A 27,310-nucleotide genomic window follows, 5' to 3' on the forward strand; every position below is an offset into this window, starting at 1 on the left:
CTTACACAATTACAAAGTGCAATGTGCACAGTACAATGTGTTATAATTTACAGGACAAGAACACAATGCATTCATGTGTATTCATATCTTTGCACCCGCTGTTCTCATGCGTGTGATCTAATCCAGTAGTTACAGCAAAGTCGTCTCATCTTGTAATATGCAAGGCAATGGCAGCCACGGATAAGAAGATAAGGGGGGTTTGGAATAATATGCGAGTCATATCCAATTCAAAAAAATACACACAGGACTTAAATTGACGAGTAACAGCAACCATGAATTGATGTGCGACCGTGAAATAAATTGTGGATAACACTGGTCATGGCAAAACTGCCCCAAAATTGCGACAACAAAGACTAATTCCTCGATTTTGGACCTGTGTTTACGTTTTTACCGAACGGCCACGTGATCACGAATCTGATTGGCTGCGGGTGAGAGCTTCCTGGACGTAGGTGAAAGCTAATTGGCCCTTTTTTTCCAGAGGGGGCGGGGCTTCGTATCGCTACATCACCACCTTTGTCGTTATTCGGCAGCTGCAAACTGGAAAGTCCCTGACAACCAGAGAGGCTTCAGTCAGGACAACAGCGCCCAGGGTTTGTCGTTTTAAATAGCGGATTTAAAACACCGTGCTCGCTTCGCTGTGTCTCCGGATATAAAATTCTGCGAGGTTGTTTCATTCGTGATTTAAAAAAAAAAACATTTTTTTTCCCCAGCCGAACCGAGTAGATGCTCCCCTGCGAGTGCTAGCTGCCGTTAGCAGGCTTGCTCTTTGTGTGGCTAGCTGCTAGCTGAGTGAGGGATGTTTTGTTGTTGTTAAACCGAGCAGCCCTCCCGTCGTCTGGGAGAGGAGATTCATCGGCTTGTGTATGGAAAAAACGCCGTATCGACGCCTTCTCACTCGCTGACATTGTCTGCGAGACTGGCCCGTGAACTCCACCACTGTTTTTGACGCTGGTAAAGCGACACCGAGAGAGGGGAGAGTTTGACCGAAGAGGGAGGAGATGGGAAACTGTCTGAAATCTCCGACCTCGGATGATATTTCTTTGCTACACGAATCTCAGTCGGACCGGGCCAGCTACGGAGACGGTGCTGACCCCGACCAGGAGCCACCGCCCCCCTATCAGGTAACTTTGACCAACTGTTTTGACCAACACATGCCCAGCTAGCCGGTGTGTTTTTGTCACAAGGTTGATCAAATAACATAAAAAAAAACCTGGGGTTTAGTTAATCTCGTGTGATGTGTGGCCCATTTTTTTTCTGCCTTTCAGTAGCTGATAGAAAAGGAGAATAAACCGGTGATGGTCAAACAATATATGAGGCTAGATCAGCTGATTATAGATCCTCAACATCATCCGTGGCCAGTAACCCATCCCACTGACCCTGTGTCTTCATGGCTTTGACACTAATCCGCTTTGTTTCATCCGAAGGTCTTGTGTCTGGCTACCATTTCCCTGAAGTCATATTATGATTCATCCTTCACTTATATTGTGACATCACCACTTGCTCTAGTCTTAATTCAGACACGCTGAACCAAATGGTTTGGGCTCATATTAAGTGGAGATGAACAAAGACACACAGACATCTGTCATTATGTATTTGAGGCCAACCGTATGAACTGTAATTTAATGGACTTGAAACAAAGACCCAGTTCTGCACTTAAGAGTGACTCTCATAACTTTCTCAGCTGCTTCTTTCACAGATCCCCTCCAGGGCAGCAACTTTGTTTGTCTGGTGTCCTTATTTCCTAAATTAGATCATCTCCAAACAGACCAGGTCATGTTGTAGCTGTAAATATGATTCCTGTGTTACACTTCTTTTTTTTTCTATGTTAAGAGATGGCTGGCATGCGTTATGTAAGGCCTTGGCAGAGAGTTTGCCTGTTACTGGGTTAAGCTAAGCCTTATCTGTAGATTTAAGATAAGTGTTTTTAAAGCATGGGAAACTGAAGGCAATCTCAGGTCAGTAAAGCACGAGAGCTCCTATTGTAGAAAGCTACTTAATTCTGTATTTTGTTTAGATTCAGTACAACAGACATGATATCATAAAGGGGGCAGTTTGCCCTGCTGTCTGTCTATTGTCTATCATTTGAAAACCAAATGTGACAGTAATAATCATTTAGCTAGATCTTAAGATGCTACATTTGATGAAATGTCATGTTATTGGTTTCCCCTTTTTGAAGATTTAAGTTACTTTCACCAGGAGTTTGGTCAGTGGTATTTTTTGTGTTTTTGATAGACCTCACTCTAACCCCACTACTGGGTGAAGTCAGTGTGTGTGATACTATTTTATTCTCTCTGTGTTATCATCAGTACATTTATTTACATTGAGACCAAAACCCAACGAATGAATATGTGCTAATAACACTTCTAAAAACCATTGAAGATACACGTATGACAGAGGCATATGGTTGAAGTGGGTCACATATTGCCTCACAAGTGTGTAGACTTATAATATTGAAAGTATTTTTGATCTTTGGAAAGTACAGTGGTTATGTGTTGAATTAATGTCATTGTGCATGCTTTCAGTCTCTAAAGCTGAAATCACAAACAGATTTATGTCAAATTATGCCCTTTCATATTCCCAGTCTTTAATTTATGTAATTATTTCAATATAAAAAAAATGTATCGCATGTCTGGGCATGGTTGCTATGTCCTCATGGTCTATGGGTATGGTGAGTTGAAAACCCACAGTTTGGGCTATCGGAGAGGCGTCAGGTCTAGCCACAGTTTGTACCTGTATTAGCATGCATCTGGGTCACAGAGGTAACCACAGGTTTCTCTAAAAAGTGCTTGATGTTTGACAGAAACAAGACAGTTGCTTATAAACACTTTCGGCTGTTCTGATGATATTTTCAAATCCTTTAAAGTCTCTTCTAATCACCTGGATGAAAAAATATTTCCATTGGCTGCATGAAAAACCCGAAACTATGCTAATACATGAGAGCCACAAACAAGGGCTAGCCCAATTCAGGCAATCTTAGAATTCCCTGGTAATGTCCCAGAGACAAGACAGTTTCAAGTTCTTCATAATCTCTGTCAGTTGATATTAGTGGTACATCACTCACGCCATCAGAGTCCGTCAAAGATAATATCTGAACACAGCCCAGAGTCTTTCTTATGCATCCATATACACGTTGCTACAAGTATGTCATGTCTGGAATACAACAGTGTGTAATTTGGCCAAAGCAGCCAGCTCTGATATCATAGAGCCGTAATAAATGACACACTGCTCAGTTTCTGTGGAAGAGCTCTGGCTAAGCTTTCAGTTGTATTGAGAATGTCTCCATGCAGTTTGTTTATACTGAGGGTTAACTAAGTAGTTAAAACCTACTTATAAAGAACTCTTTCAGACCTGCCAGCTCTTTTCTCTTTTTCTCCCTGGTGACCACAGTAATCAGCACCTTCACCATCTGAACCCTGCTGGAGAACACAGCACACATTTGTGTCCCTGCAGTTCAGCTTAACACACTTTGGAATTGCTGTGTGTGTTAGAAGAGGGACTGAAGGCGCCACTATACTCGATACGAAATTGAATTTGGCATTTTCTTCAAAAGCTGGCAAGTATGGCCCTGGGTGCTAATGCCAGTGTGCTCACTGCGCTGGAGGTCTGTCCTTCATATGAGAGGGTGAGGTTTTGGTTAAAGCATGGTGAAAACAAGGTATCCGAACCAAAAACAACATGTGCGTTGGTTGGGCTTAAATTGATTATGAATACAGAAGAGAGGCAGTTATGGATGAAACCTATTGGTTTTATAGCCAAACAACAAAGAAGAAACAAGAGAACAGAAAGGAGATAATATGGATGCATATTATTTTTGTCTTGTGTAGACATCCATTTATTCAGGACATAGTAAAGTCACAGAATAATGAGCTTGATATCATTAATTTAGTAGGATTTGTAACCCGTATATATATCGTAACAGCTGGTTTCTGTTGTGATTCCAACTGAAAGAAATAACAATAAGGTAGGTCACTAGACATTCAGGTCACTTATATAGAGGATTTCTTTCCCAGTTACCTGGAATCGAATAATTCTGCGTTCACTATCATTCCTAGCTGGAAATTATGTAAGCGACAGGTAAACTGAAAACACGTGCCGGAGGCTCATGAGTAAAGCATGCAATTAATGACATTGTTGACTAATTTAAGGAGACAGTGCAATGAGGAGTGGTGAGTGACGTGTGAACATTTCAACAAGTTGTGACTGGAGGCTTGCACACATTGCTGCCATGGTCTACATGCATAGTATAACGGTATGGCACTCTTCAGACGCTCACCCTGAGGGTTATATATGTCTGCTACTTGAGTTCGTCTGTCACATTGACACCAATCAGACTGTATTTCCTGGGAATGCATAGTCAACGGGGAGTCAGAGGAGGGTGAATTCCAGCATCTGGAGCTGAGCCTGCCCACCACCCGGCCAGAGGCTGCATTTGTTGCTGCTGAACAATTTCCTGGCTGAAAAGAGGCCGTGCACAGACTGATATCTGCAAGGGTCAAAGCCACCTTAAGCCATGAACAAAGAAAGGGCAGCATGTGGACACTACTCACAGCAGCTCAAGACTTTCTATATAGACTGCAACAATATGGATGTGGACCTTACTCTGAGTTCTTTATGATTTACTCATATACCCTTTTTCACGAAAATTCCTTTCTCTCATGCTGCCACCTTTTTGAAATTTGAAAAAACTATGCGCTTTGAACCATACATGAGTTAGTAGGGAAGGAACATACTTTTTTATAACAAGGATTTGACTGTGGCTATAGGCACAAGGGGAGACATGATAATGTAACATAGACCTAAAATAGACCTAAAAAGAGATTTTTATACTGTTTGATATTGTATATATTAATTTAGTTTTGTCATACATTGTGTTATTAACCAAGATGACTATTTTGTAAAGTGTTATTTTATGTATGTGTGTGTGTATGCATGCACAGTGTAAGTGTGAGGTTTCCAGCCCAATAATTGATCAGAAATTTGATCAGAGAGCACCGATACAGAATACTGATATTGTTGATGTTGCAGTCTTAATTAACTTAATTATTAATATTCCAGTGAATACAGACACGGTCTGCATAGATATAGGATGAATGGAAGGGTAGAGGGATGGGTGTTGAAAGCTAAGTGGATGAGATCAGCCCTCTGAGCCAACCACTTAGGCTAGTGGACCATTTAATGTCTTGTCAAAAGGATTTCAAAGTGAGCGAGTGTTTGCGAGTTGTGTTCATGTTTGTTTTGTATCAATTGTGAAGACTAAAAAGCAGAGGGAGGTGCAGTTCTGTGCACCTAATTAATATTGTGAAGTGTGTGTGTGTGTGTGTGTGTGTGTGTGTGTGTGTGTGTGTGTGTGTGTTGCTTAAAACATGCTGTGTGTTGAGTGTGGTGATTTGGAAAAGCAGCTGGTGAGACGAGTGCTGACTCATCGCTGTGGGACTGGGCTATGAGAGATAAGGCACCCCCGTGTGTTTGCATTCGAGAGGGAGAGAGTGTGTGTTTGTGTGTGTGTGTGCATTTGGCCCCCTGGTATGGCCTGTAATGCCCCTGTCTCCCTTGTAAGCCCCATAGATGGGAGCAGTGACAGGTGTTTTTATTGATCACAATCAGTTTGGCACAAAGACCTTTAAGCTGCTGTCAGCTAGCTTTATGGCCAAATCTTGTTGACGGAAACACATCGCAGACTCTGAAAAGATTCACTGTGTTTGTGTGTGTTTGCATGTAGCTGAACTTCAGCTGTCAGCCCTTTTTCACTGTTTCTCTCACTTTTGTGTGAACGGAGGCCTAGAGGGTACATTTTTTTATCTAAAACACGTCAAATAAGCGCCTGCTGCTGTGGTCAAAGACAAGGCCAAATCTCCTTTCAGATGGTTTAGTAGAGCAGGGGGTACACACCACTGACTGTAGTAGACACACACACACACACACACAAACACACACACACACACAACTGAGCAGAGAGTCTGTCAACCAACTGCATTGCCGTCAAGATGAGAGGGCTCACAGTCAGCAGTTTGGTTGAAAGAAATGGAGAGAAGAAGTTTACTTTAGAGGTGGTTTCTAATTAGCTGTCAAACCCGGAGTGGAGACGAGGGAGCGCATAAGCGATAGGAGGAACTGCCTGAGACCGTCTGAAAGGAGGCTCTCGGTCTGCTTCTGAGTGGATGTTTGGCATCAGTTCAAAAGTTCAAAAGTTCAACTACTTTTAAAAAGTTTGAAGAAAATGCATTGTCCCAACCTACACTTGTAGATGTGCTAAAAAAAAAAAAGCACACTTTGAAGTGTTCTTCCATCTGTTCTTGTATGTTATACAATACAGTCATAAAAGGCAGGAAAAGAGTGTGTTCAGATAACAGTATTGTGTTGGGCAGATGAGTTTAACCAAAGTGCTTTTGACTTACCACAGGTATCACTGCCGCCACTTAAATCACTTTGTAAGGAAGCCCCTTGTGACAGATTACCAACCGTCTTGTCCTAATATGGTAAAAGAAACATTTGGGAGGTGGAGGGGGCGGTGCTGACAAACAAGCCATTGTATTGCAGGTCAGTGACATAGTCTGTAGGCTTTGGCTGACACACATAGAGGTTGCTGTTCCTGAGCACTCACCACAAGGACCAGGACTTGGAATAACCCCTTTTGTCTCTCCATGACTCCTTCTTGCAGAGACAGTTGGCAGCTCTGGCTCATGTGATTAGGGGTCAGGGGTCAGGGTGGTTTTAAGGGCCTACACAATGTGGTACATGCTGTCTTAACTCCCCTGATACTTGTTTATATTGGCTGATGCTGCTCTGGTATGATTAGTGTCTGTGCTGCTAAAACTGTAAAGTAAGCAAAAAATATATTTTATTATTTGCTTAACTTTGTTTCCCCCAAATCCACTTTTCTTTTTTCCACCAATTTATGTTCACAATATGCAGACATCATTTGCACTTTTTGTGTGGCTACAGTAAAACCTTTGTGTGGGCTTTGTCATGTGTTAGGTGTAAGTACTACGGTTAATACTCTTAGCCTACATCAGTGGCCCCGCTTCCTGCTTTACCAGGCTGATGAAGTAATGAAATAGACACATATTGTTATCATCATGCCGTCAGCCTGTTCTGTTATCACATCAACAAACACATCCTGTGATGCAAATGTCCATCCTTCTCCTCCCATTGTTGTCATTGTTGCATGTTCGAGTGATCAACTGAGTGCTCGCCTGTATTGTGTGCAGGTGTCTCATTCAAAGATTTTGTTACCCTGCAGTTTCTAGGCAGAGGGCTAAGATTTCAGAGCCTGTGAACGCTTCATGTTTCTGGTGTTTCTACCCCTTAAGTGCATATTGACACCGCTTAGGTTTCACAAAAGATACATCACATTTGGCAAGTAGATATTTCCTGTACTGGATATGATTTAGGGTTGGAAGATTTGCAGACAAAATGTACCATATAAAAAAAGCCCAGGACATTACAAATGCATTTTTTGTATTTAAAATGTCTTCAACACAGGAATTTTGCCCAGTCATCATGCTGTCTGTCTGCAGCCCCTTTCGCACATTGCACATTAGCCCTTAAATGCTCTGGCTGCTCTGGTATGTCGGCACCATGTGGGCATGGCCAGGAGCTAGTTGTCCACGGGCTGAGAATTTGACCTACTGGTACCGTCTTGGCGGGCAAATTCTAGTTGAGATTATTCATTCCTATCCCTCGATTATGTTTTGATATGATTGACCTTGCTGAATAGCAGCTTATTAGTGGTAATCACCTCATAAAGTAATGTACTGCTGTTATTGGGGAAAGAGCTTGCCCTGGAAATCATCTTCCTTTCGTTAGATCCTCAACCTGGGTGTGTCTGGACTACTGGCCACCCAAAGGTACTTGTAATTAGTTTTTAAGCAGTGTTTGAAGTAACTATTATCTAATACACAGGGATAATAGGGCCAGACCAGATATCAGTACTATCTGATTGTGAAGTATACTTTGCTGACCACAGTTCTAGTAAATCTAAACCTGCTCTAATTTACAACATCGACCCTGTCCTGATATGTTGGCTGATGGACTTCCTAGAACAAAAGGTTCCAACGTGTGAAGGTGAAAGGAATTTTATCAAATGTTCTTTCTTCCACCTTTATGCCCCCGAGGTGCATCCTCCCGCCTCTTTTATTTGTCTTATACACTAATATGTGCCAAAGTCAACGTGTGGGACGTCACATTATTAAGTTTGCAGACAATTCTGTCATTTGTGAGTGTATTCTCTTTTCTGCTGTTTCCAATACGATAATTGTTCGACAGTGAGTAGAAAAACTTGTTCAGACATTAATTTAATGTGCTAACATTGTTAATCATATCAATATATGAAGTGTGTGTGTGTGTGTGTGTGTGTGTGTGTGTGTGTGTGTGTGTGTGTGTGTGTGTGTGTGTGTGTGTGTGTGTGTGTGTGTGTGTGTGTGTGTGTGTGTGTGTGTGTGTGTGTGTGTGTGTCAAGCGGCGTCCTCCATGGCTGACAAATGAAGCCAACGCGAATAAAAACTGCAGATCTTCAAGAGGCCACTTGAGGCTGGCACCAAAAACACGTCAATCTCCAGAAGACCCCCTATTAAAATAAGCATTCACAGCAGTAATAAACATGCTATGTATAATTAAGAGCATGGCTGCTTTGGATGCAGTGTGGCTACGGTCACAGACGGCTGGTTTCAGAAACCAGGTTTCGTTTGGCCCACCTCAGCTCCACCCACGCTTTGCCCATTTATGGATTAACCAGGAGCTGGCAGAGTCAGGACTGCCAAGATGGTGATGGCCAGAGCTTCCCTAGGAAAGGGGGAAGTCCCTGTCTGCCTATATTTTTCTTTCACTTTAACACTGTGGTTCTGCTCTCATTCTTTGTTCACTTCAGTCTTCACCTCCCTTCCTGCTCACCATGAGCAATCTGGACCTGGCATGCTGACAGTTTCATCAACCCACAGCTTGCAACCTGTTGGTCCCCCTTTCCCTCTCACCTACTCCCTCTATTGCTCTCTCCATGTCTATGACTGTTGTCCTTCTGGTCAGCCTGAGGTCATATATTATATTGAACAGTTGTCACAGCCCAGCTGACATGCCGTGTATGAAAGAAGGGAGGGCCATATGACAACAATTATACTGCTGATCACTGCACAATTAACCACCCTAACACACACACACACACACACACACACACACAGAGTACAGCTGCTGCCCCCCTCTTAGGCCCTGTCTGTAGCTTTTATTTCTGCTGCTGTCTCTATTTGACATGGGCAAAAGGAGTGGCTATCAGAGGAGCAGCAGACAGCTTCAAATACTAAAGTTGTGCTGACTCATGGCTTAAAATGCTGCGGTGCTGAGAGGCTGAGTATTTATTAGCTTGGTCACCAGTGTTTTGCATGTTTTCTATGAAAACCTTTTGACTTAAAAAGAGAACTTTTCAAGAATTAAGGTATTTTTTGCCCAGTATGTTTGCTAAAGCTAAAATAATATTTTAATGTTAATTACTGTATTTATGATGACTAACAAAGGCGCTTTAACCTCTAACACTGATGCTGTTAAATGTTATTGATCTAGTTTTTGAGCTTTATATCTGTCTGCTTGATTATGCTCGTGTTGTCTCTTTCTGTTTTTTTTAATGCATCAGCTTCAGCTCGGGGACTTGTGAGATTAAAAAAAGATTTAAAAAAATCAAAAACCAAACTGCAGAGGCAGCGCTATCTGTTCCCTAATCCCTAGTAAGGAATCCTACATTTCCCATAAGCAATCTTATCTCAATAGCATCTTTTGTTTGTTCATGCCTGGTAATTACCATTGTCATTCAAACAACACACTTTCCTCTGTAACACATGCTTTCAATTCAAAATTTGAAATCCTGAACTCAAACTAAGAAAGCTTTTTTTAGATATAACCTTTTTTTCAGGCTTTGGAAAGTTCTCTGGAGAGCCACAGACAACATTATACGATATTGGTGCTCAACTGTGGTAAAGTTTGTATGCTCACATGACACATCGAATCATAACCAGTCAACAGATATTACTTTTTACTTACGGTACAGATAAATGGCAAAAATGACACACTATGTTACACGAGCATTTAAAGCAACATCTTCAAAGTATTCAGCCTCACTTAGTGTCTAACTGTGTCAAGTTAAGCATGAACCCTTCCTCAACCCTTCCTTTTGTCGCTTGCTTCTGAATGAGCTTATAAAGACCGCCTACTACCATTCAACTAAAAAGAAAGAAGGAAGTGGTGAGTGAGTTTCGTGCCTCCAACTAATGTTTAACACAGTAGTTATTTTACCTGCCATTTTCTGCAGTAAGGGAAGCAGGATGTTGTCTGATTAATGTTTATTAGTGGGTGTAGATAGGTCTCTTTCCTGGTAATGCCTGTCTGATCTCCAGCTGCAATCATTCAAGTGTGTGGTGCTTTGTGTCAAAAGGTCATCTCATCATTATAGTGGAATTATCCCAATCTGTGTCCTGGCTGTTGGACATAAAGGATTGGCACACTGTAGGAGGGGGAGAAGCGAGTCAGTCCACGCAAAGGCTCAGGAATAGAGAGGAGGAACTGGTTCTCACACCACAAGAGACAGTAGTGAGTGTATAAAAATGTATGAGAACAGAGGGAAGGAAGGAAGACGTGCAGACCGCAGAGTGAGAGAGCTGAGTTAATAAAAACTTGTTTTTAGAGAGGAGAAGGATACTAATAGACGTAGGTAGTACCCAAGACAGTGTGCATACTTAGTTTCCTTTAAATGTAACTGTTTGCTACTTTATGTTAACATTGAAATAAATCTACTTTATACTTTTTTTTTTTGTCTACTTCCTGCATGGACTGTAGGTCGTTTGGGTTACACTGTTTATTTTTGTAAAATAGTTTTTTGAAATAACACTCAAACACACGCAAATTGATCCGTCTTAACAGTGATATTTCTTGAAAAGCTTTATTTTTTTCCCTCAGATCATTCTGTTCATGCTGGTCATTAAAGCATATTGGTTCTGGTTTGATGGTCAAACTGATATGTTATAAAAATGAAAGAATCAGAATCGGTTTTATTGGTTTTCACATACAAGGAATATGACATTTGGAAAATATAAATTAAATAGAACTGGAGATATGTACAATATGTACAACGTCAAGTTGAATAAATGAATGAAGAGCTGTATAGTTTGTTGAAATAAACAATAAATATATCCAATCCAATCCAACCTTATTTGTTAAGCACTTTAAAAACAACCAAAGTTGACCAAAGTGCTGTACAGGAGAATAAATAAGACATCATAAATGTAAACAGTGATGGTGATGATGAAGACCACTGTGAGGAATATAGACAGTGATGGCGACAACACTGGAGTTCACATGGCAGATAACATGGACGAAGTCCGACGGCGATGAGCTCTATGTCCGGGCTGCAGACGCTCTTTCACACAGACGTGCCCGGCGTTACACCACCTGTTGTTTATGAGCACTGACAGTCCCCCTCCTTTCTTCATGCCGGTCGCGGTGGTGTCCCTGTCGGCTCGAACCATCTGGAAACCGGGACTGGTGACGATGGAGTCCGGTATCTGCTCGTGTAGCCACGTTTGTAGGGTTTAAACCTCCTCTTCTTCATCCTCCGTTTAACCCCCGCTCCTCAGCCTCGCCGTCTCCTCCTCAGCTCCTCCGGTATGGAGGGTCTCTCTCCGGTCAGGATGCTCGGGTACCTCAGGGCGATCATCTGGTCGCGGGTGTAAACAATGCGACTCGCCGTCGCCATGGAGACCCGTGCAAACAAAAAAATAAAAAGTGCTCAAAAACGCCAAAAAAGTATTTAGGCGACGTGAACAAAGTAGTTAGAGAGTAAGAAAACAGTAAAAAATAGCAGAAAACGCACTGAAAACACACTGAAACTACAACAATGATAGGAGCTGCCATGACAGGCTGCCGTTGTCGCCGGTGCCATTCCAAGGATTATAGGAAGAAGCATATATATATCTATAATAGGGCTGCCTCGTAAATAATTATTTTCATTATCAATTTAATCTGCAGATTATTTTCTCATAGTTAAAAATGACTAACCCTGTTAGGCACATCGATGTGATTGTACTTTAAACTCATTCTACTTTAAACTCGACTTATGTGGTTTCGTCCACCGGTATGTAAAACATTGCTGACATAATTAAAGACTCAAGATGTCACTTGTCACATTCAGTTTTAGTTGGTTCAAAGGCAGATTCCTGTTGACCAAGGAGGAACAGGAAGGTTTGGCTGCTTTAAAGTCTGGTGCAGGCCAGCATCGACTTTAGATTCAGTTTGAACCATATCAAAGAAATTGTCTTGAGGACCGGAGGACTGCTTTTAGTGGTTTCTAGTGATGTCACACTTATGTTGATGGTTGACTCCCAGGAGAAACGTTCAGAGAGAGCTTTGCCAGAGCTGATTTTTCATTACACTTCAAACTGTAGACATTGACTTAGATAAATGTTCCATTAATCTTTTTTCATGAATCATATTTGTATGACACCAACACAGAAATGACTCTGCTGCAGCAGCTGTTCAGACAAGCCTTGGGGAAACACTACCACCTACTGCCTGCCATCATAAACCCACAACATGGCCAGAAATAGTTTTGGCTTGAAATTAACCATTGATTACATCAGTTATCGACCATAGTTGGTATGAGCATTTTTAGTTCTGCAGGCCTTCTTTATGGGTTAATCACATATTAAAACAAAGAATGTGTCTTGGATTATGAATTTACAGTCGCACAGACAACTGAGTACTTTCATTGTGTAGTGAGCCAAAGTGAAATCTGGCCTTCAAGGTGAGGGATTTATACACTAATGTTTACCAGTATTGTACTGGCAGGTGGTGACATAATTACTTTGCTCAGTATTAAACTAAACGCTCATGTCCCAGTTCCTGGAATGTGTGTTTGTGCTATGAATCAAAAGGTTTCACAAGCTTGTGGTTCATCTGCTAGACCCGGCTTGACTTCCACTGAAAGTGATAACAAGAGCGAAGTCTTCTGCTTTTTGTTGTTACCATCTTATAATGGTAGAATTGAGGGTGGAGAGATCTTTGATAAACATGTCTTATGGAACACAAACATTAGTCTGCAGTGTATCTTCTTAACATATTTCCTGCCACAAACCAGACCTCCAAACAACTCTGAGAACCACCTCTTTTTTTCTATGTATTTCTCTGTAAGAAACTCTCTCTTTCACCTGCACATTCATTTCATGTGACAAACATTATTACAACTCTTTTATGTGGTCTCTCTCTCTCTCTCTGCAGGAGCAGATCCACGTGCCTGTCTACCACCCAACACCCAGCCAAGCACGACTAGCCACTCAGCTGACAGAGGAGGAGCAGGTACGCATTGCCCAGCGAATCGGACTCATCCAGCACCTTCCAAAGGGTGTCTACGACCCGGGGCGGGATGGCTCTGAGAAGAAGATCAGAGAGTGAGTAGAAACCCCAACAATTACAAAATAATGTTTGTCCTTTTATGTAACTTCCAGAAATTTATTCATTCATTTTTGTGCTGTCCATATCCAATTCCCAACAAAGTGTGGTGTCTGTGTTCACCTACACAGGTGTGTCATCTGTATGATGGACTTTGTGTATGGAGACCCCATCCGGTTCCTGCCCTGCATGCACATCTACCACATGGACTGTATAGACGACTGGCTGATGAGATCCTTTACCTGCCCCTCCTGCATGGAGCCTGTGGACGCCGCGCTGCTTTCCTCCTATGAGACCAACTGACACACATGCCCACAGACTCCTGTGGACCAGACTGAAAACACACACACACACACACACACACACACACACACAATATGCACACACACACACACACACACACAATATGCACACAAATGAACATGCACACACTTTCATCTTGCTAACCTGTATCCTGGATTAGTAAGGTGTTGATATAAAGCAGTGACAATGTTAAAGATTTAGGATGAACTCTCTCTCTCTGTGTGTGTGTGTGTGTGTGTGTGTGTGTGTGTGTGTGTGTGTGTGTGTGTGTGTGTGTGTGTGTGTGTGTGTGTGTGTGTGTGTGTGTGTGTGTGTGTGTGTGTGTGTGTGTGTGTGTGTGTGTGCGCGCTACACAAGTTCCTCAGTTGGCCTGCTGGACAGGATTGGAGGAATGAACAGAGTGGTGTTGTTAAGGACAAGCAGGAAGAAGGTGGATTGAGGAGTTAGACGGGAGCTGACAATGGGGAATGAGATGATACAAGTGTAAAGGGAAGTTAAGAGGAATGGATGACGGTTAACTGATATGATTAAGAAACCTTTCCAAGATCTGCTTTTTTTTTTATACACATACTTCCTTTATTTAGTCCCTATCATTTAAATGAACTGCGACAGAATGCAGAAGGAAGGACATCTGACCACCATCATCAGGCTGCAGATTGTGTTTGTTGGACTGCTGATGCCTGATTACTATAATGTCATACTGCAGACAGAGGGAAAACTCCCTCAGAAGATCTGCCAGATGCTTTGATGTGTCTCCACACAGACGCCTGTTTCAAAGTCATATCTGCTGCAAAAACTGCCACACATGGAGATGTGTGATTTAAAGACTGCTTAAGATGGACATCAGTCTTAAGACTACGAACATCAGATATATATTCTGCAGACATACCGCAGGCCTCCACTCGTCTGTGGGACCCCAGGTCTCGAGTTGTCTGTCTGTATAGATCTTTTAGGAGAAAATTAAGATTGGTTGGTGGATTGATTGTCCTGTGGCTTTGTTAAATCCGTTCTGTGTTTGTTTTGTCAGTCAGCACAAGGGCTCTGTTGAACCAGTGTTTACCAGCAACACAGGAATGGCAAAAGGAAATACAGTATGTGCTTTAGTCACTAATGTGATGGATGGCTGGTAGACTGTTTCTGTCAAGCTACGGACTCCTCATGACAGAGAGATCTCAGATTATTGGCTAAAGCACAAGTAGACCAGTTGACAAACTATTAATACAAATCCAAGATATTTGCACTTATTAATCAGACTTGTGATAAGAGTTGACCATTATGCATTCAGTAATTATGTCAAAGTGATTTGATGTGATTTGCGTTACCTACATTCTCATTACCATTGCAGTGATTTGTAGTAAAAGTCACTATCTCTGTGGACCAGGAGTAAAATCATAACTTATTACCGGTGACCTTAAACAAACTACTGATTTTCAAGTTGTTGCCCCAGTTATTGTCCAGATTATTCAATTCTGAGGACAAGTCATAAAAAAAATATATAAACAATGTTGAGCTCATGTGTTGCATATGTAGAGTCAAGCAAAAGGCAAACAAAACCAGACCCAGCCAAAACCACAGGGGTTAACGCTGTCAGGACACTGGTGGTGTGTCAGTGAATATGAAAGATGATGCCTACTTTACCCGATGTGGTCATTATCAGCCATTGCTAACTATGTTTTCCTCAGTTTAGAAAGGTTATATTTATAACCATTTTTCACCCAGTTTACTATTAAAGCACAAAGAGATCCAGTTGCTCAGTTATGTTTTCCTTCTCTCCGCTAACTTTCACATGTAGGTGAGTCATGCAGGAAATTCTAAATCATTTGAGCCCCTTTGCATAGCGGGCATGATACAGATCCAACACAGTTTCAAAACATGCCTTTAGTGATCTGTGTATGTGTGTACATACCTGCGTGTATGTATTTGTACTAGGCTTTATGGCCTTTGTGTGTGTGTGTGTGTGTGTGTGTGTGTGTGTGAGATAAATTGGGGGGTGGGGGTGGTGTCAGCACCTTAGTCTTTGCACAGTGCTTTAATCTACGTAACTCTTTATGTTGTACATTGTCCTCCATCAGTAAGGTGGAGCCTCATGGCCTTAGGTTACACATGACTGACTGAGTGAGGGTTGGTATCAGCTGCTAAAACGTGGAGCAGAGTCCAGTTAACTTAACAAGAAGAGGGCGATGATACGAAGACAGTCAAGACTGAAAATGCTGCTGCCGAGCTGTCATTGTACAGATCGTGTCGTAAAGCATACAAAGGTGTGTCAAGAATATTGTCCAACTACATTGTCAAAACTAATAAATAAATTGTCAGTGTATTGTGGTGTTTGGATTGGATTTCTGTCAAATCACATATTCCTGAGAAGTCCTGTAGGTTTGCACAGCCAGTTCCCGCCTGCTTTCATCGGCTTTCTGCAATAGTCCTGCAATACAGAGGATGACAGTTTTGGATACAATGGCATTTTTCACAGAGTTTTGATCTCAGTCTGGACCTAATCAGGGGTGGGACTGGCAATGCAGGAAAATAAACAATAAACAATGCCGTGTCATTATGCATGTGTTTGTATCTATAATAGTTCCTCAGAATATAATCAAAGAATCAGTTTAACTAAAAACAGAAGCCACATGCATAGCCTGGGTCATGTGAGGACAATCTCCCAAAGTTATATACATTGACTCCCCACGCGTGCCACAAGCACTTTCTGGGGAGTTAACTTATCACATATTTGAGCTCTTATTCCTAAATAGATTTCCCGTCCTGTGCTGAAAGTTCAGTTAGAAAATGTGCTCACATCTCCAGGAAAATGACTCATGGGTATCAACACTGATGGTCTGACATTCACTAACAATGAAATGGCTGCACAGAATCTTGCTTAATCACAGGCCAGATGGAGTTTTGGCTCTGACTTTGAATCTCGGCAGAGACTTATTTATTTAAAATGCTTCAACTCACAGGAGTGAAAAGTGAATGCTGATTTAGGGTGGATTTTCTGCTTTAATTACAGGATTGAACATGAAGGTTTGCTCATATGTGAATAGGGGTATGTGTGTTGTATGTTTGTGTATGGATGCTAGTTAGACCTTTCCTTGTTTGTAAGCATAAATATGCATATTCTATGTACTACAGGCAAATAATAAATAGACATGCAACAGAACTGTCAGTGGGCGTGATTTATTATTTCCTGTGTGGTCAAAGGGATGGGGTTTTTTTTAATCACAGAAATCGACATCTCTTACAACTGATAGAACTTCTGGACTCTGTTAATACAAAATAAATACATTCACACTGCAGGCACAAGTGACCTGAATCTGATTTCTTTGCCAAAATCACATGGAATATGATCTTTTCAATTCTGATTTGGAGCACTTTTATATTTTGTCCAAATCAGACACAGGTCTGGTTGTTTTGTTGTTACCTGAGTGTGATCATTTCAGAATTTCCAATTTCAACTGTCATCTGTCATCTGTTCACATTAGAATCTGAAATGGGCCACATTTAAAAAATAATGTGAACAGCCACACAAAACAAAAATCTGAGAAATATCAGAATGTAGAGCTGAGGCTTTCAGTGTGAATGTAGCCTATATGTCACCATACAAATCAAACTCTTGTAAAGGGTCATGTACATTCTTGGTTATTATGTCAATAACTTGATATTTAAGGTAAGACACTCCAGACATTGTTAACCAGAATATGTAAACAAAATATATAGAATATGTAATATATGTAAAATATGGTAAAAAATAAATTAAATATAATGTATTAACAGCAGTTAACAGTTGGTTAACTTCTATTGATCACAAAAGCATCGAGGTGGTTTCTGCAGATAGTACAGAGGATAGATATTCACCAGTTTCCTTCTGCTCTTCCTCACCTGTGCAAAGTGGACCTACGCAGTTTATAAAAGCTCTCTAAGACTATAGGTTACTGCGTGTTTGAACAACAAAACGCATTTATATCTGATTCAATATATTTTAAAAAATTATAACAAACGAATCTGTACTGAAAACCCCCCGGTGATAATGTGTCTTAAACAGTAGCCTAATTTGTTGATGGTCCCTAAGCCAACCCAGCGGTTGAGCGGAGGGCAGCGAGGATCTCCGTCCTCCTGACGTTCACTGACATTAATGGTTTAATTATGTGTGTAATGATTACTGACAGTGGCTGATTCTGCAGTAAATGGTTTCCCTTTGTGTGCCTGTTTTTACTTTCTTCATTAAACACGATGTTCTTGATGGTTTGTTAATGACTAATGATGAAATCAATGCAGTGTATTTACGGGGTTTCCCACACGTGATCAGGCCAGTGGGAGGAGTTAAAACTGTGACTAATTTATTCAAACACACCCCCTATACTCTCCCTCCCATTCATTACATGAGTAAGTTCATTGATTTTTTAAATTTATTTTATTCAGACCAGTTTAGTGTGTTCTTAAATCCACTTAATGATATAATATGAGCATAGAAGCATCAGCAGAGTCCATATGAAAGCATTTATTGTTTTTCTTTAACTCTAAGCGATGTTCAGTTGAGTGCTTTTGTTTCAACAATTAAAATAGACACAAATTAAATTCTATCACATAAGCTTGAACACAGAAATCACTCAACAACTGAGTCGCATCAATCAGTATATCAATGCATCCCTACTTTAACAGAGCATTATAATATCAGAATTAAAATATGCTGAAATATGCTGTAGCCCACAATTTACAATGACAGAGTAAAACATAATTTGGAATATCAAATGAAACAAACTCCCTCAACGCCTTCAAAAACAAAGAACAAAGGGAACGCCCTAATCCAGGTGCAAACAGTAATAAACTGTCAGCTGCTCAACTAGCACACCAGGGCCTGTCCTTCCCTGTGATCCAGCCTTCATGTGACCTCCAAATATGCAATATGTACACTTTTGCATTTTATCTGTCTACTATAATTTATGTTACTACTGACAGCGAAGAACCAAATGAAGAACTAGTATTTTTATATGTAATTGTGCAACACAAACTGAGCTTTATAGTGAAAGAGCAGCTTTTTTGCACTTGATTCAAGGCTACAGGAAATGGCACTTTCGGGCGTTTATTCTTCTGCTATACCTCCCTTGGCTGTCACTAATCTTGCACAATGACTTTTAATCTAGCTGCCCATGCACACTCACTGAGTCACACATGCACACATAATTTTTTTTTAAGGAGTCAAAAAAGGGAAGTTGTGCAGAGGGTCACAGGACAATAAATGTCAGATAATGCTGAAGTCAACACACACACACACACATTGTTAGAAATGTGATCAAGCAGGGATATTTGTTGTTGCCTTTCATCATGTCACATTATCTATCTGACCCCTGGTGAGAATGCGGTGTTTATAGCATTTTATCCACCTCATGTTTTTCTATATGGGTGACCTAAATATTAAATGTGTCATAACCTGACCATAGATTGTAGTGGTGTAGTAATTCACGCCAGTTTACTTCATTGTTGATCAATGGAATCGGCCCTGTCTGAAGTCTAATCTGATCTAATCAGATTCATTTTGACAACTGTTACTTTTTAGTTCCTTCCTGAACTTAAAACCAACATCTACTTTCAACTTCTCTCTGTGACTTTGTCTGTACTGGTCACAAACAAGACTCCAAAACTAAACATTATGAACCATATATGAATCAATATTATTGTACATTATTTTTTATTTTGGTACACAAAATTATATATTTTTTGAACTTAGAAACATTTGCTTGGTCTCCCCTTTCTCTCCAAACAGCATATACAAATGTACTTTAAATGTGTGAATATCAAAACCAGTACACTCACTGTTTCTAATTGCAGCGGGTTTATTAAGCCATTTTAGGAAATATAGAATAAAATGTTAGCAAAAACACGTGAGCAGAAAGGCAGAAGTTTTCGTCTTTGTCCTCCTCCTCCTCTTCTTCTACTCTGTGTGAGAGAAAAAAAAAGAAGTTTATATCACAACTGTATCCTTATGCAAAAATAAAACACCAGAAATGCAATAATAAATAAGTGCAATAATATAGACAAGTGAGATATAAACATTATAACAGTGTATAGATTTTATCATGGAACCAAAGGAAATAAGCCTGATAATACTTTAATTATCATCACTGATTAACCAAATGGGATTTTGAAAAGAAAAGAAAGCCACATCAAACCACACCTATTATATAAACTGAGAATTAAAAGAGTCCTTTGTGCGCCATTTTAATATTTGATGTATTACAGGTTTACCCAGCTTGCTCGTCGACACAGGCCTCACTGTGGACCAGCCTCTATCTCACACCATCCGGCCAATCCAAACTCTATACACTTGAGTCATCGTCAAATGACTCCCGGATTGAAGCCCATATATGGTTGACTCCTCCCTCTTCTTTTTCTTTTTTTCCCCCCTGTTAATGGGAAAAACTAACTTACCCACCCCTTACAGCCTCGCTAACAGGCCTGCGCACTCCAGAAATCACACATGGGCCTTTTAATTATTTTAAACATGGCTTTAGCTCTTATACACACATTTAAACAGTCTCAGGTCACTGGGTGGCACCTGCGCAGAGCTGGGGACGTTTCTAATGGTTGCAGTAGTGCATTATACGTGATAGACAGACAGAGAGACAGACAGAGAGAGAGAGAGAGAGAGAGAGAGAGAGAGAGAGACACACACGCACACACACACACGCACACACACGCACACACACGCACACACACACACACACACACACACACACACACACACACACACACACACACACACACACACACAGAGGATAAATATGTAGGCGTCTGTGAAACTGTACCTTATGGTAAGTTTTATTTTTCATTCGCACTCAGACAGAAACATCAAATGAATTAATCCAATCAGAGCAACAATGTTGAGGACTTCATGGAAACATTTGAGAATAAAACTGAAATTGAAATATACAGCAAGTGATTGAACACACTGAAGGGATTAACTTGTTTGTTTTTTGTTTTGTTTAACACTCGTTTTGTCGATGTGCAGAGGACTAACATGGTGCACTGATATCATACTGCAGTGCATCAACAGGGTGATGCCTGTGTGTGTGTGTGTGTGTGTGTGTGTGTGTGTGTGTGTGTGTGTGTGTGTGTTTGTCTCTCTGTGTGTGGGTACGTGGGTTTTTTAGCAAGTCAGTGGTGTGAGACAGACAGAGAGGGATGCGCTTACTCACGCTCAAGAAACAGAGGAGTGGGTTGGGGCTCCACCAACGATCATATATATTATCGTTATATAAAAATGATGTGAACAGATTACCCCATGGGATCATCTGAGTAAGGCCTCCGGCCGACAATGTCCATGCCCCATAGTGAGTGTTTCTGAATGTTAAACCAGCCTCCCAACACAGGAGCAGTATGTGGTTGAAATGAAGCTGGGCTAAATGGCTGAAAAAAATAACTTTTTAGGGGATATGCTTTACAAAAGCATTCAGCTAATCGGAAACAACGGCGTAAGTTTTATGTCATTAAGCTTTATGCATTATTTATAGACGAAGCAGAATTACAACTCTAATTTAGATTTTAAACGATCAGGATGCAGTTATATTGATGTGTGGCACTACAAAGTAACTATAACGTTTAAATGCGTGTATTTATAGTGGTTGCATGTTCATTCATTATCCACTGTGGACCGATACAACAATAATTAACAAACAATAAAACCTCTCTCAAAAACTTTCATAAACCACGATAATGACCGCTTACAGAAGAGCGCTGCGTTGACAAATATGCATTTCCTGAAATATTGCATGAAATCTATTTATAAACCGAGTTCATAAAAGTACCTATAACCTGAAACTTTAACACGGAGATTTCGGATAGTGTCACACAGAGAAAAGATATCCGACAAATGGGGTTGAGAGCAGCAACTGTGGATTTCACTTTCGGTAGCTGTTGTCGGTAGAGGCTGAAGCCTTTAATAAGCAGCCTGCACAACAGGTTCTGCTTTTTAACAGAGCAGGCCTTTAGTGCAAGATGCAGCCATGTTGTGACTAATATCCTATGTTTTTTCATAACGTTAACTTTTAGCCTTTATAACGAAAATCAAAACATGAGACCCATAAACACACATTAAAATCGGTAATAGCAAAATGATTCATGGCATCCCTTCATTATAACAGCAAGACTAAATGGGGCAGTGAACTAATAATATTACAGGGTTCCGACTGAAAAGGCAGTGGGCAACATTAGGGCAATTTATTAAACAACGAGGTGTTAAAAAAAAGCTCATTGTTAAGTTTTAAGAAAGACAAAACAAAAAAACTCGTGTTTATTTCTTATAGGTTATAGAATAATATCTGGAGATGTGTGACTGTAAACACACATAGGCCTATCCGCTTAACGCCTGGTCTACAATGTACTCAGACATTATATTTGCTGCTTCAGGCTACGATTATAAGGCCCCCCCCATCCTCAGCTGTCACTATAATAAAGGCAATAAAAGCCCCCAAAAATATACTTTAAAAATAATAATAATAATAAATGTCTACGGAGTGTCCCTCACAGCAGGGGTTCCCAAACGTTTCCATGCCAACGCCCCCAAATAGCATTCTTTTTTGCAAGACGTCTTTAAAATCACATTAACAACACCATGTAAGAAACAAAACAAACAAAACAACAACTTCTGAATATATTTCCTTACTTTTATTCATGCAATAAAATACATTGGTGTTTAAAATATTAGATTCAGTCACATGCAATTTCCCAGCTTGGATCCTATTTCTATCTATCTATGACCTTTTTTGTGAGTTAGCACTAGCTATCTGGAGGTAGCTAGAGGCAGGAGGCAGCAACTGTTACCAGGCCAACGCTGGTAGTTTATGTGATAAATGATGCTTTGTCTGGCAGGCAATTACATAAAGATGCGCGTTGTGAAATAAGATTTACATATGCCATATATTATTATTAATTAGCCTATATTTTATAATAATACACATAATAGTAGGGAAAGTCAGGATTAATTCTTCTATTATTTATTTTTTTAGAGTTTTATTTTTGATATATATTTGAGTTATAGCTATTTGAATATTTTTACATTCAAATTATCTCTATCTATTTCTTTAATCTTTCTAAAGATATGCCTCTTACACTTTGCTTAAAATTAAGACTTGGATTGGTGATTAAAGTAACTAAAAGGTGCTTATTCTTTGCTAAATCTCAATTTAAACTTTTTCAGGATGCAAAGTCAAAGCTGGAACTACATTAAAGTGTTACACTTATGGTCATAAAGAAACATCTTATTGTTCCACTTCAAGAAACAATTTCACTGAGAGAAAAACTTACGCACATGAGCTCAGATACTCTTGGATGTAGTTGGCGGTGTCCATCTTCCCGTGGTTGAACGCCAGCTGCGCCGCCGTGTAGCCCAGATCGTTGGGCGCTTGGGGGTTCGCGGTGAGCCCGATCAGCAGCTGGATCACCTCCAGATGGCCCTCCTTGGCGGCCAGGTGCAACGGCAGGTTACCATGCTCATCTACGACGTTGGTGTCTGCCCCGTGGTCCACCAGCACGCGCACCGAGTCTGCGAATCCCTCGCGTGCGGCGTCGTGCATCACTGTGAGACTGAGGACGGGGTCGCGCACGCTGGGGTCTGCCCCCGCCACGAGAAGAGCCTGAACCAAGGCGGGGTTCCCCAACTTCACGACCTGCGCCAAGACCAACGGAGGAGGGAAAAAACAGGAGTGAGAACCGAGAAATAATAAATGACTCAGCGCAAATGCGTAGATGCGTGCATGTGAGTAAAATACACAACTACAACAATAAACCAACCACTTCTATATGCAGACGATCATATTACTCATTATGCGTCGCAAGATTACTAAAATCTAATAACTTTCAGACTAGCGCTAATACTGGCCTATTACCAATTTACATAAAAAAATGTAATGTAGCTTTTTTAAACATTCAAACAAAATAGAGCTGCACATTAAATATGATTAGATTTATTATTAAGATGAGGAGACTAAAATGACTTTAAAATTGTAAAATTATCATTATTATTACCATCATCATCAGTGGTGGATGGACTAATACTACAGTGCAGTTACATTACAAATTTTAGTAAAAGTACAAAAGTACTATAACATTAAAATACATGTAAGTAAAACCTATTATGCAGAATGGCCCTTTTCAGAGTAATGTATAACCTATTATGTTATTTTATTAGAAATATTTATCACTATGTTGCAGGTAAGGTGGGTAAACTACTTTATATACTGCCAGGTAGCTTAATGTATAATAATACATCATAATTGATTAGTTGATCATATTATGTATCTCTGGAAAGTAAGTGTACCTGTCAGATAAACGTAGTGAAGTAAAAAGTACAATATTTCTCTATCAAAGCATAAAGTAAAATGGAAATACTCAAGTAAAATACCTCAAAGTTGTACTTAAGTACAGTACATGAGTAAATGTAATTTGCTACATTCCACCATTGATCATCACTGTTACAGAAATTATGACTAGTTTTGATAATAGCAATATTAGCATTAATATTATTGACATTTGCCTGAATTTGACTTTTGTGCAAAACACAAAAGCTCTAGGTGTGTATTGCAGGCAGGAATATATTGTGTAATAAGAGAGGCCCCGAGCCACCATTTTCTCACCACCACCATTTTGTTGCTCACTTTCTAACATTTCAGTACCTCTCAGATTTAATTCTGCCTTTCCATTATACTAAATAATAATACTAATAATAATACTACTACGTGCTTATTCTTTGCTAAATCTCAATAACTTTTTCAGGATGAAAGGATGCAAAGTCAAAGCTGGAACTACATTAAAGTGTTAAACTTATGGTCATAAAGAAACAACAAAAAAAAAAAAAAACAACAACACATAAGTGTATTCATATTTATATATACAATTATGATAATCTGACATTAAATAATGAATTGCAGTAAAACTATGAATTTCAAAAGGACCTGGTTAGTTTTTAGCTATTCAGACTTGGTGTATTTAGATCAGATGTGTTAAAAAATCCAAACTCCTTTCTACCATCTGTCCACAGATTCATGTGAAAAACGATTTATATCTATGTAGACTATTTAATTGGATATAAAGACGAGCATGATGACTGGATATTTGAATATAAATAGGATTAGGCCCTACATCCTGTACTACAAGCACAACAAGACAAGGAAGTTAAGCATGCTGCTTCTCACTACATGCTACAAAACCATAACCAACAAATATATTTCTCGTAGTTCTCTTTGAAAACAAACTAATTTGAAATCGGTTTATACCAACCTGCAGTGCAGTTCTGTTGAATTTATTAAATCCATTAATATCTGCTCCATTTTCCAGCAAAAACAACACTTCAGGTAGATTTCCATTGGCAGAGGCATTGCAGAGCTTGTCAGCTACTGAACTGTCAGCCATTTTTGTAAAAAATATAAAGAGATAGAAGCCAAGGTTTTTGATGGGCTGTGTGGAAAAATATTACCATGTCCACTGAAAATGCAATAATCCAGGAGACTGCCTGGATCAACTTTATATAGGCACCACCCCCTCCAGCCTTACATCACACATGGGTTTGACCTATCAAAGTCCAAAAAACGTTATGATGATAAAACAGTAGTAATATGTACAGTCACACTGCCTAGAAATTATGTCAGATAACAATACATTTGTATTAAGAATGTATGTTTGCCTGCTTTATATCTCAAGATGATTTAAGAAGAGGTTCTTGAACACATGCTTGCAAAAATAAATAAGGAAAATGGCCTTTGATTTTTTTATTTTTCCAAAATGGATGGTTAAGTGATCTGAGATTATTTGTGTGTGTGTTTTTACCTGTAAATCGATTTATAATGTTGTAATGTTTCACTTCATTTCAAATAAATATGTAATAGGCTACTGATTGACGAGAAACTAAGAACTATAAACGAATAACTCATATTCATGCTTCAGCTTCTCTAACATTAAACAGTGATATAGTTTGACTTTACTTTTTAGTTTTACTAAAGTCCTGTGCAAGAATTAGATGTGAATTTAGGGGACGGCTTGTGATACAGTTTGACTTCCACACGTTATGACTATGGTATAAATATTTTAGTGCCCAATCAGTATGCAGATGGGCAATAAATCCATACAGCTTTATCTGTAGACTAAAACTGTATCTCCAGACTCATCTGTTTATTAGTATTAGTAGTAACACTATCTTGCAGTCTTGTGACCTGATGTTAAGCGGGTGATCTGGGGGCAGATCCCCAATTTAATCTAACGCATTAAATAGATGTATGTGTTTCTGTACCTTTTCCTAGAAGCATAGGAGCTTCACAAAAGCAACATAAACATAGTGTATGTGTGTGTGTGTGTGTGTGTGTGTGTGTGTGTGTGTGTGTGTGTGTGTGTATGTGTGTACACATAGGATACAACCAATCTACCTGCAGCTATAATAACTTAAGTAATCGAAGCTTAAATTATTATGGTTGATATTAGGGGGAAAAAAACCACCTTACTTTAAATGATATTAAAACCATAACGCGAGCCTTCCTCCTTGTAAGCTTCCTCCATGTGAAATCCTACCGAGTCCAGGGCTGAAAAAAGCAAACAAAAAGCAACAACATAAATACAGTGACATAAAATGGTGACATCCACGCATATTTTTTCAAAAAATATGATGCTATCCAGTTACTTCCCGCCTATTTTTCAAATGATTTTGCCAAAATAAGAGAGGAGCGCCGATCCGCCCGAAGGTCGCACAGTCAGAACCAGATTCATTTCATTTCCAAAAAAACCTAACCTAACGATGATCCTCCATGAGCAGCTGTCACAACGATGCCCGGCTGGAAAACCTCAAACTGTGGCATACAGGATAAATGTCCAAAACACAGCAAAGCTCCTGGTGAAACAACCTCACTGTCATCACAGAGCAGACGGTGGTTCATTTGAAGTGTGGATTGAGCTGTAGAAGGCAGGATGTTTGCCCTTACAGCTCAACCGACTGAACTATTTTGAAAGTCTTACCAAAAAATATCAGATGACGTGATTGGATAAGAGCTGAATGATAGGCGGAGTGTTAAAAGAGAAACCATGATGCTGCACAACACATCAGTGATAAACAGTGCCTGAATTCATCGCTGACCTATAGAGATGTTCTTCTAGAGAAAAACAGTCACATTGTTGCATATCGGATACGATCAGAGTCTCCCGCTTCATCTTTAGCTTCCAGTGAAAGAGAAAGACGCTTTTTGTAGTATCATCGGCGTTATCTTTCTTTTCTTTTACCATGCCGCCCTCTGGTGACAAGGCTTTATATTGCACCCAAAGCCTTGGTTTGGGTCCCAGTGTGAGTGAGGTCGGATGTGTAGTGATTTACTTTTCACACAGAAACTAGTAGAGCGCCCATGAGGATATGTGCACTTTGACATGATTTCTACATTAAGCATAGACAGACTTTTATTAGATATAGTGTAATGCACTGTATAGCAATGCGGGAAAGGAAAAATAAGGTCAAATGAGGTTATATGATTGGAAATGTGTTATGTGGTACCCACGCATGGCTGTGCGTAAAAATAGAAACGTTGGTTGTTTTTGCGCTTTTACTGTGCCAGGGGTCGACCTG

At 40.0% G+C, this 27,310-nt stretch overlaps 2 protein-coding genes across 9 annotated transcripts; one reads left to right on the forward strand and one right to left on the reverse strand.

The window, feature by feature from the left end:
• Positions 1-530: 530 nt before the first annotated feature.
• Positions 531-16,879, forward strand: rnf11b (ring finger protein 11b). The gene is made up of 3 exons (XM_051376669.1): positions 531-1,121; positions 13,252-13,421; positions 13,554-16,879. Exons 1-3 carry the CDS (start codon positions 999-1,001, stop codon positions 13,723-13,725), a joined length of 465 nt encoding a protein of 154 aa, XP_051232629.1. The 5' UTR covers positions 531-998; the 3' UTR covers positions 13,726-16,879.
• A 1,232-nt stretch (positions 16,880-18,111) lies between these two features.
• On the reverse strand, positions 18,112-26,842 carry cdkn2c (cyclin-dependent kinase inhibitor 2C (p18, inhibits CDK4)). Of its 8 annotated transcripts, none has more exons than XM_051376661.1 (5): positions 26,489-26,699; positions 26,205-26,282; positions 24,991-25,123; positions 23,020-23,381; positions 18,112-19,653 (listed from the first exon to the last, which is right to left on the reverse strand). In XM_051376661.1, the coding sequence occupies exons 3-5, from the start codon at positions 25,120-25,122 to the stop codon at positions 19,554-19,556; spliced, it is 594 nt and encodes a 197-aa protein (XP_051232621.1). In that variant the 5' UTR covers position 25,123; positions 26,205-26,282; positions 26,489-26,699; the 3' UTR covers positions 18,112-19,553. The 8 variants fall into 8 exon arrangements, with proteins under 8 accessions (XP_051232621.1, XP_051232622.1, XP_051232620.1 ...); XM_051376662.1 differs by having other exon boundaries at positions 18,112-19,648; positions 24,991-25,281; XM_051376660.1 differs by having other exon boundaries at positions 24,991-25,281.
• Positions 26,843-27,310: the final 468 nt, after the last annotated feature.

The sequence above is a fragment of the Dicentrarchus labrax genome, unplaced genomic scaffold (genome assembly GCF_905237075.1).
Source record: "Dicentrarchus labrax unplaced genomic scaffold, dlabrax2021, whole genome shotgun sequence".
Classification (NCBI taxonomy): Eukaryota; Metazoa; Chordata; class Actinopteri; family Moronidae; genus Dicentrarchus; species Dicentrarchus labrax.

What these genes read in the sequence shown, in the direction of transcription:
- cdkn2c (XM_051376661.1), bottom strand. Translation starts at nt 25,122, where the DNA reads ATGGCTGACAGTTCAGTAGCTGACAAGCTCTGCAATGCCTCTGCCAAT. An exon ending in TCAACAGAACTGCACTGCAG is followed by an intron (nt 23,382 to 24,990) that starts GTTGGTATAAAC and finishes GTCTTGGCGCAG; the next exon opens with GTCGTGAAGTTGGGGAACCC. An exon ending in GAGTATCTGAGCTCATGTGC is followed by an intron (nt 19,654 to 23,019) that starts GTAAGTTTTTCT and finishes TCTCTCACACAG; the next exon opens with AGTAGAAGAAGAGGAGGAGG.
- rnf11b (XM_051376669.1), top strand. Translation starts at nt 999, where the DNA reads ATGGGAAACTGTCTGAAATCTCCGACCTCGGATGATATTTCTTTGCTA. An exon ending in AGCCACCGCCCCCCTATCAG is followed by an intron (nt 1,122 to 13,251) that starts GTAACTTTGACC and finishes CTCTCTCTGCAG; the next exon opens with GAGCAGATCCACGTGCCTGT. An exon ending in TCTGAGAAGAAGATCAGAGA is followed by an intron (nt 13,422 to 13,553) that starts GTGAGTAGAAAC and finishes TCACCTACACAG; the next exon opens with GTGTGTCATCTGTATGATGG.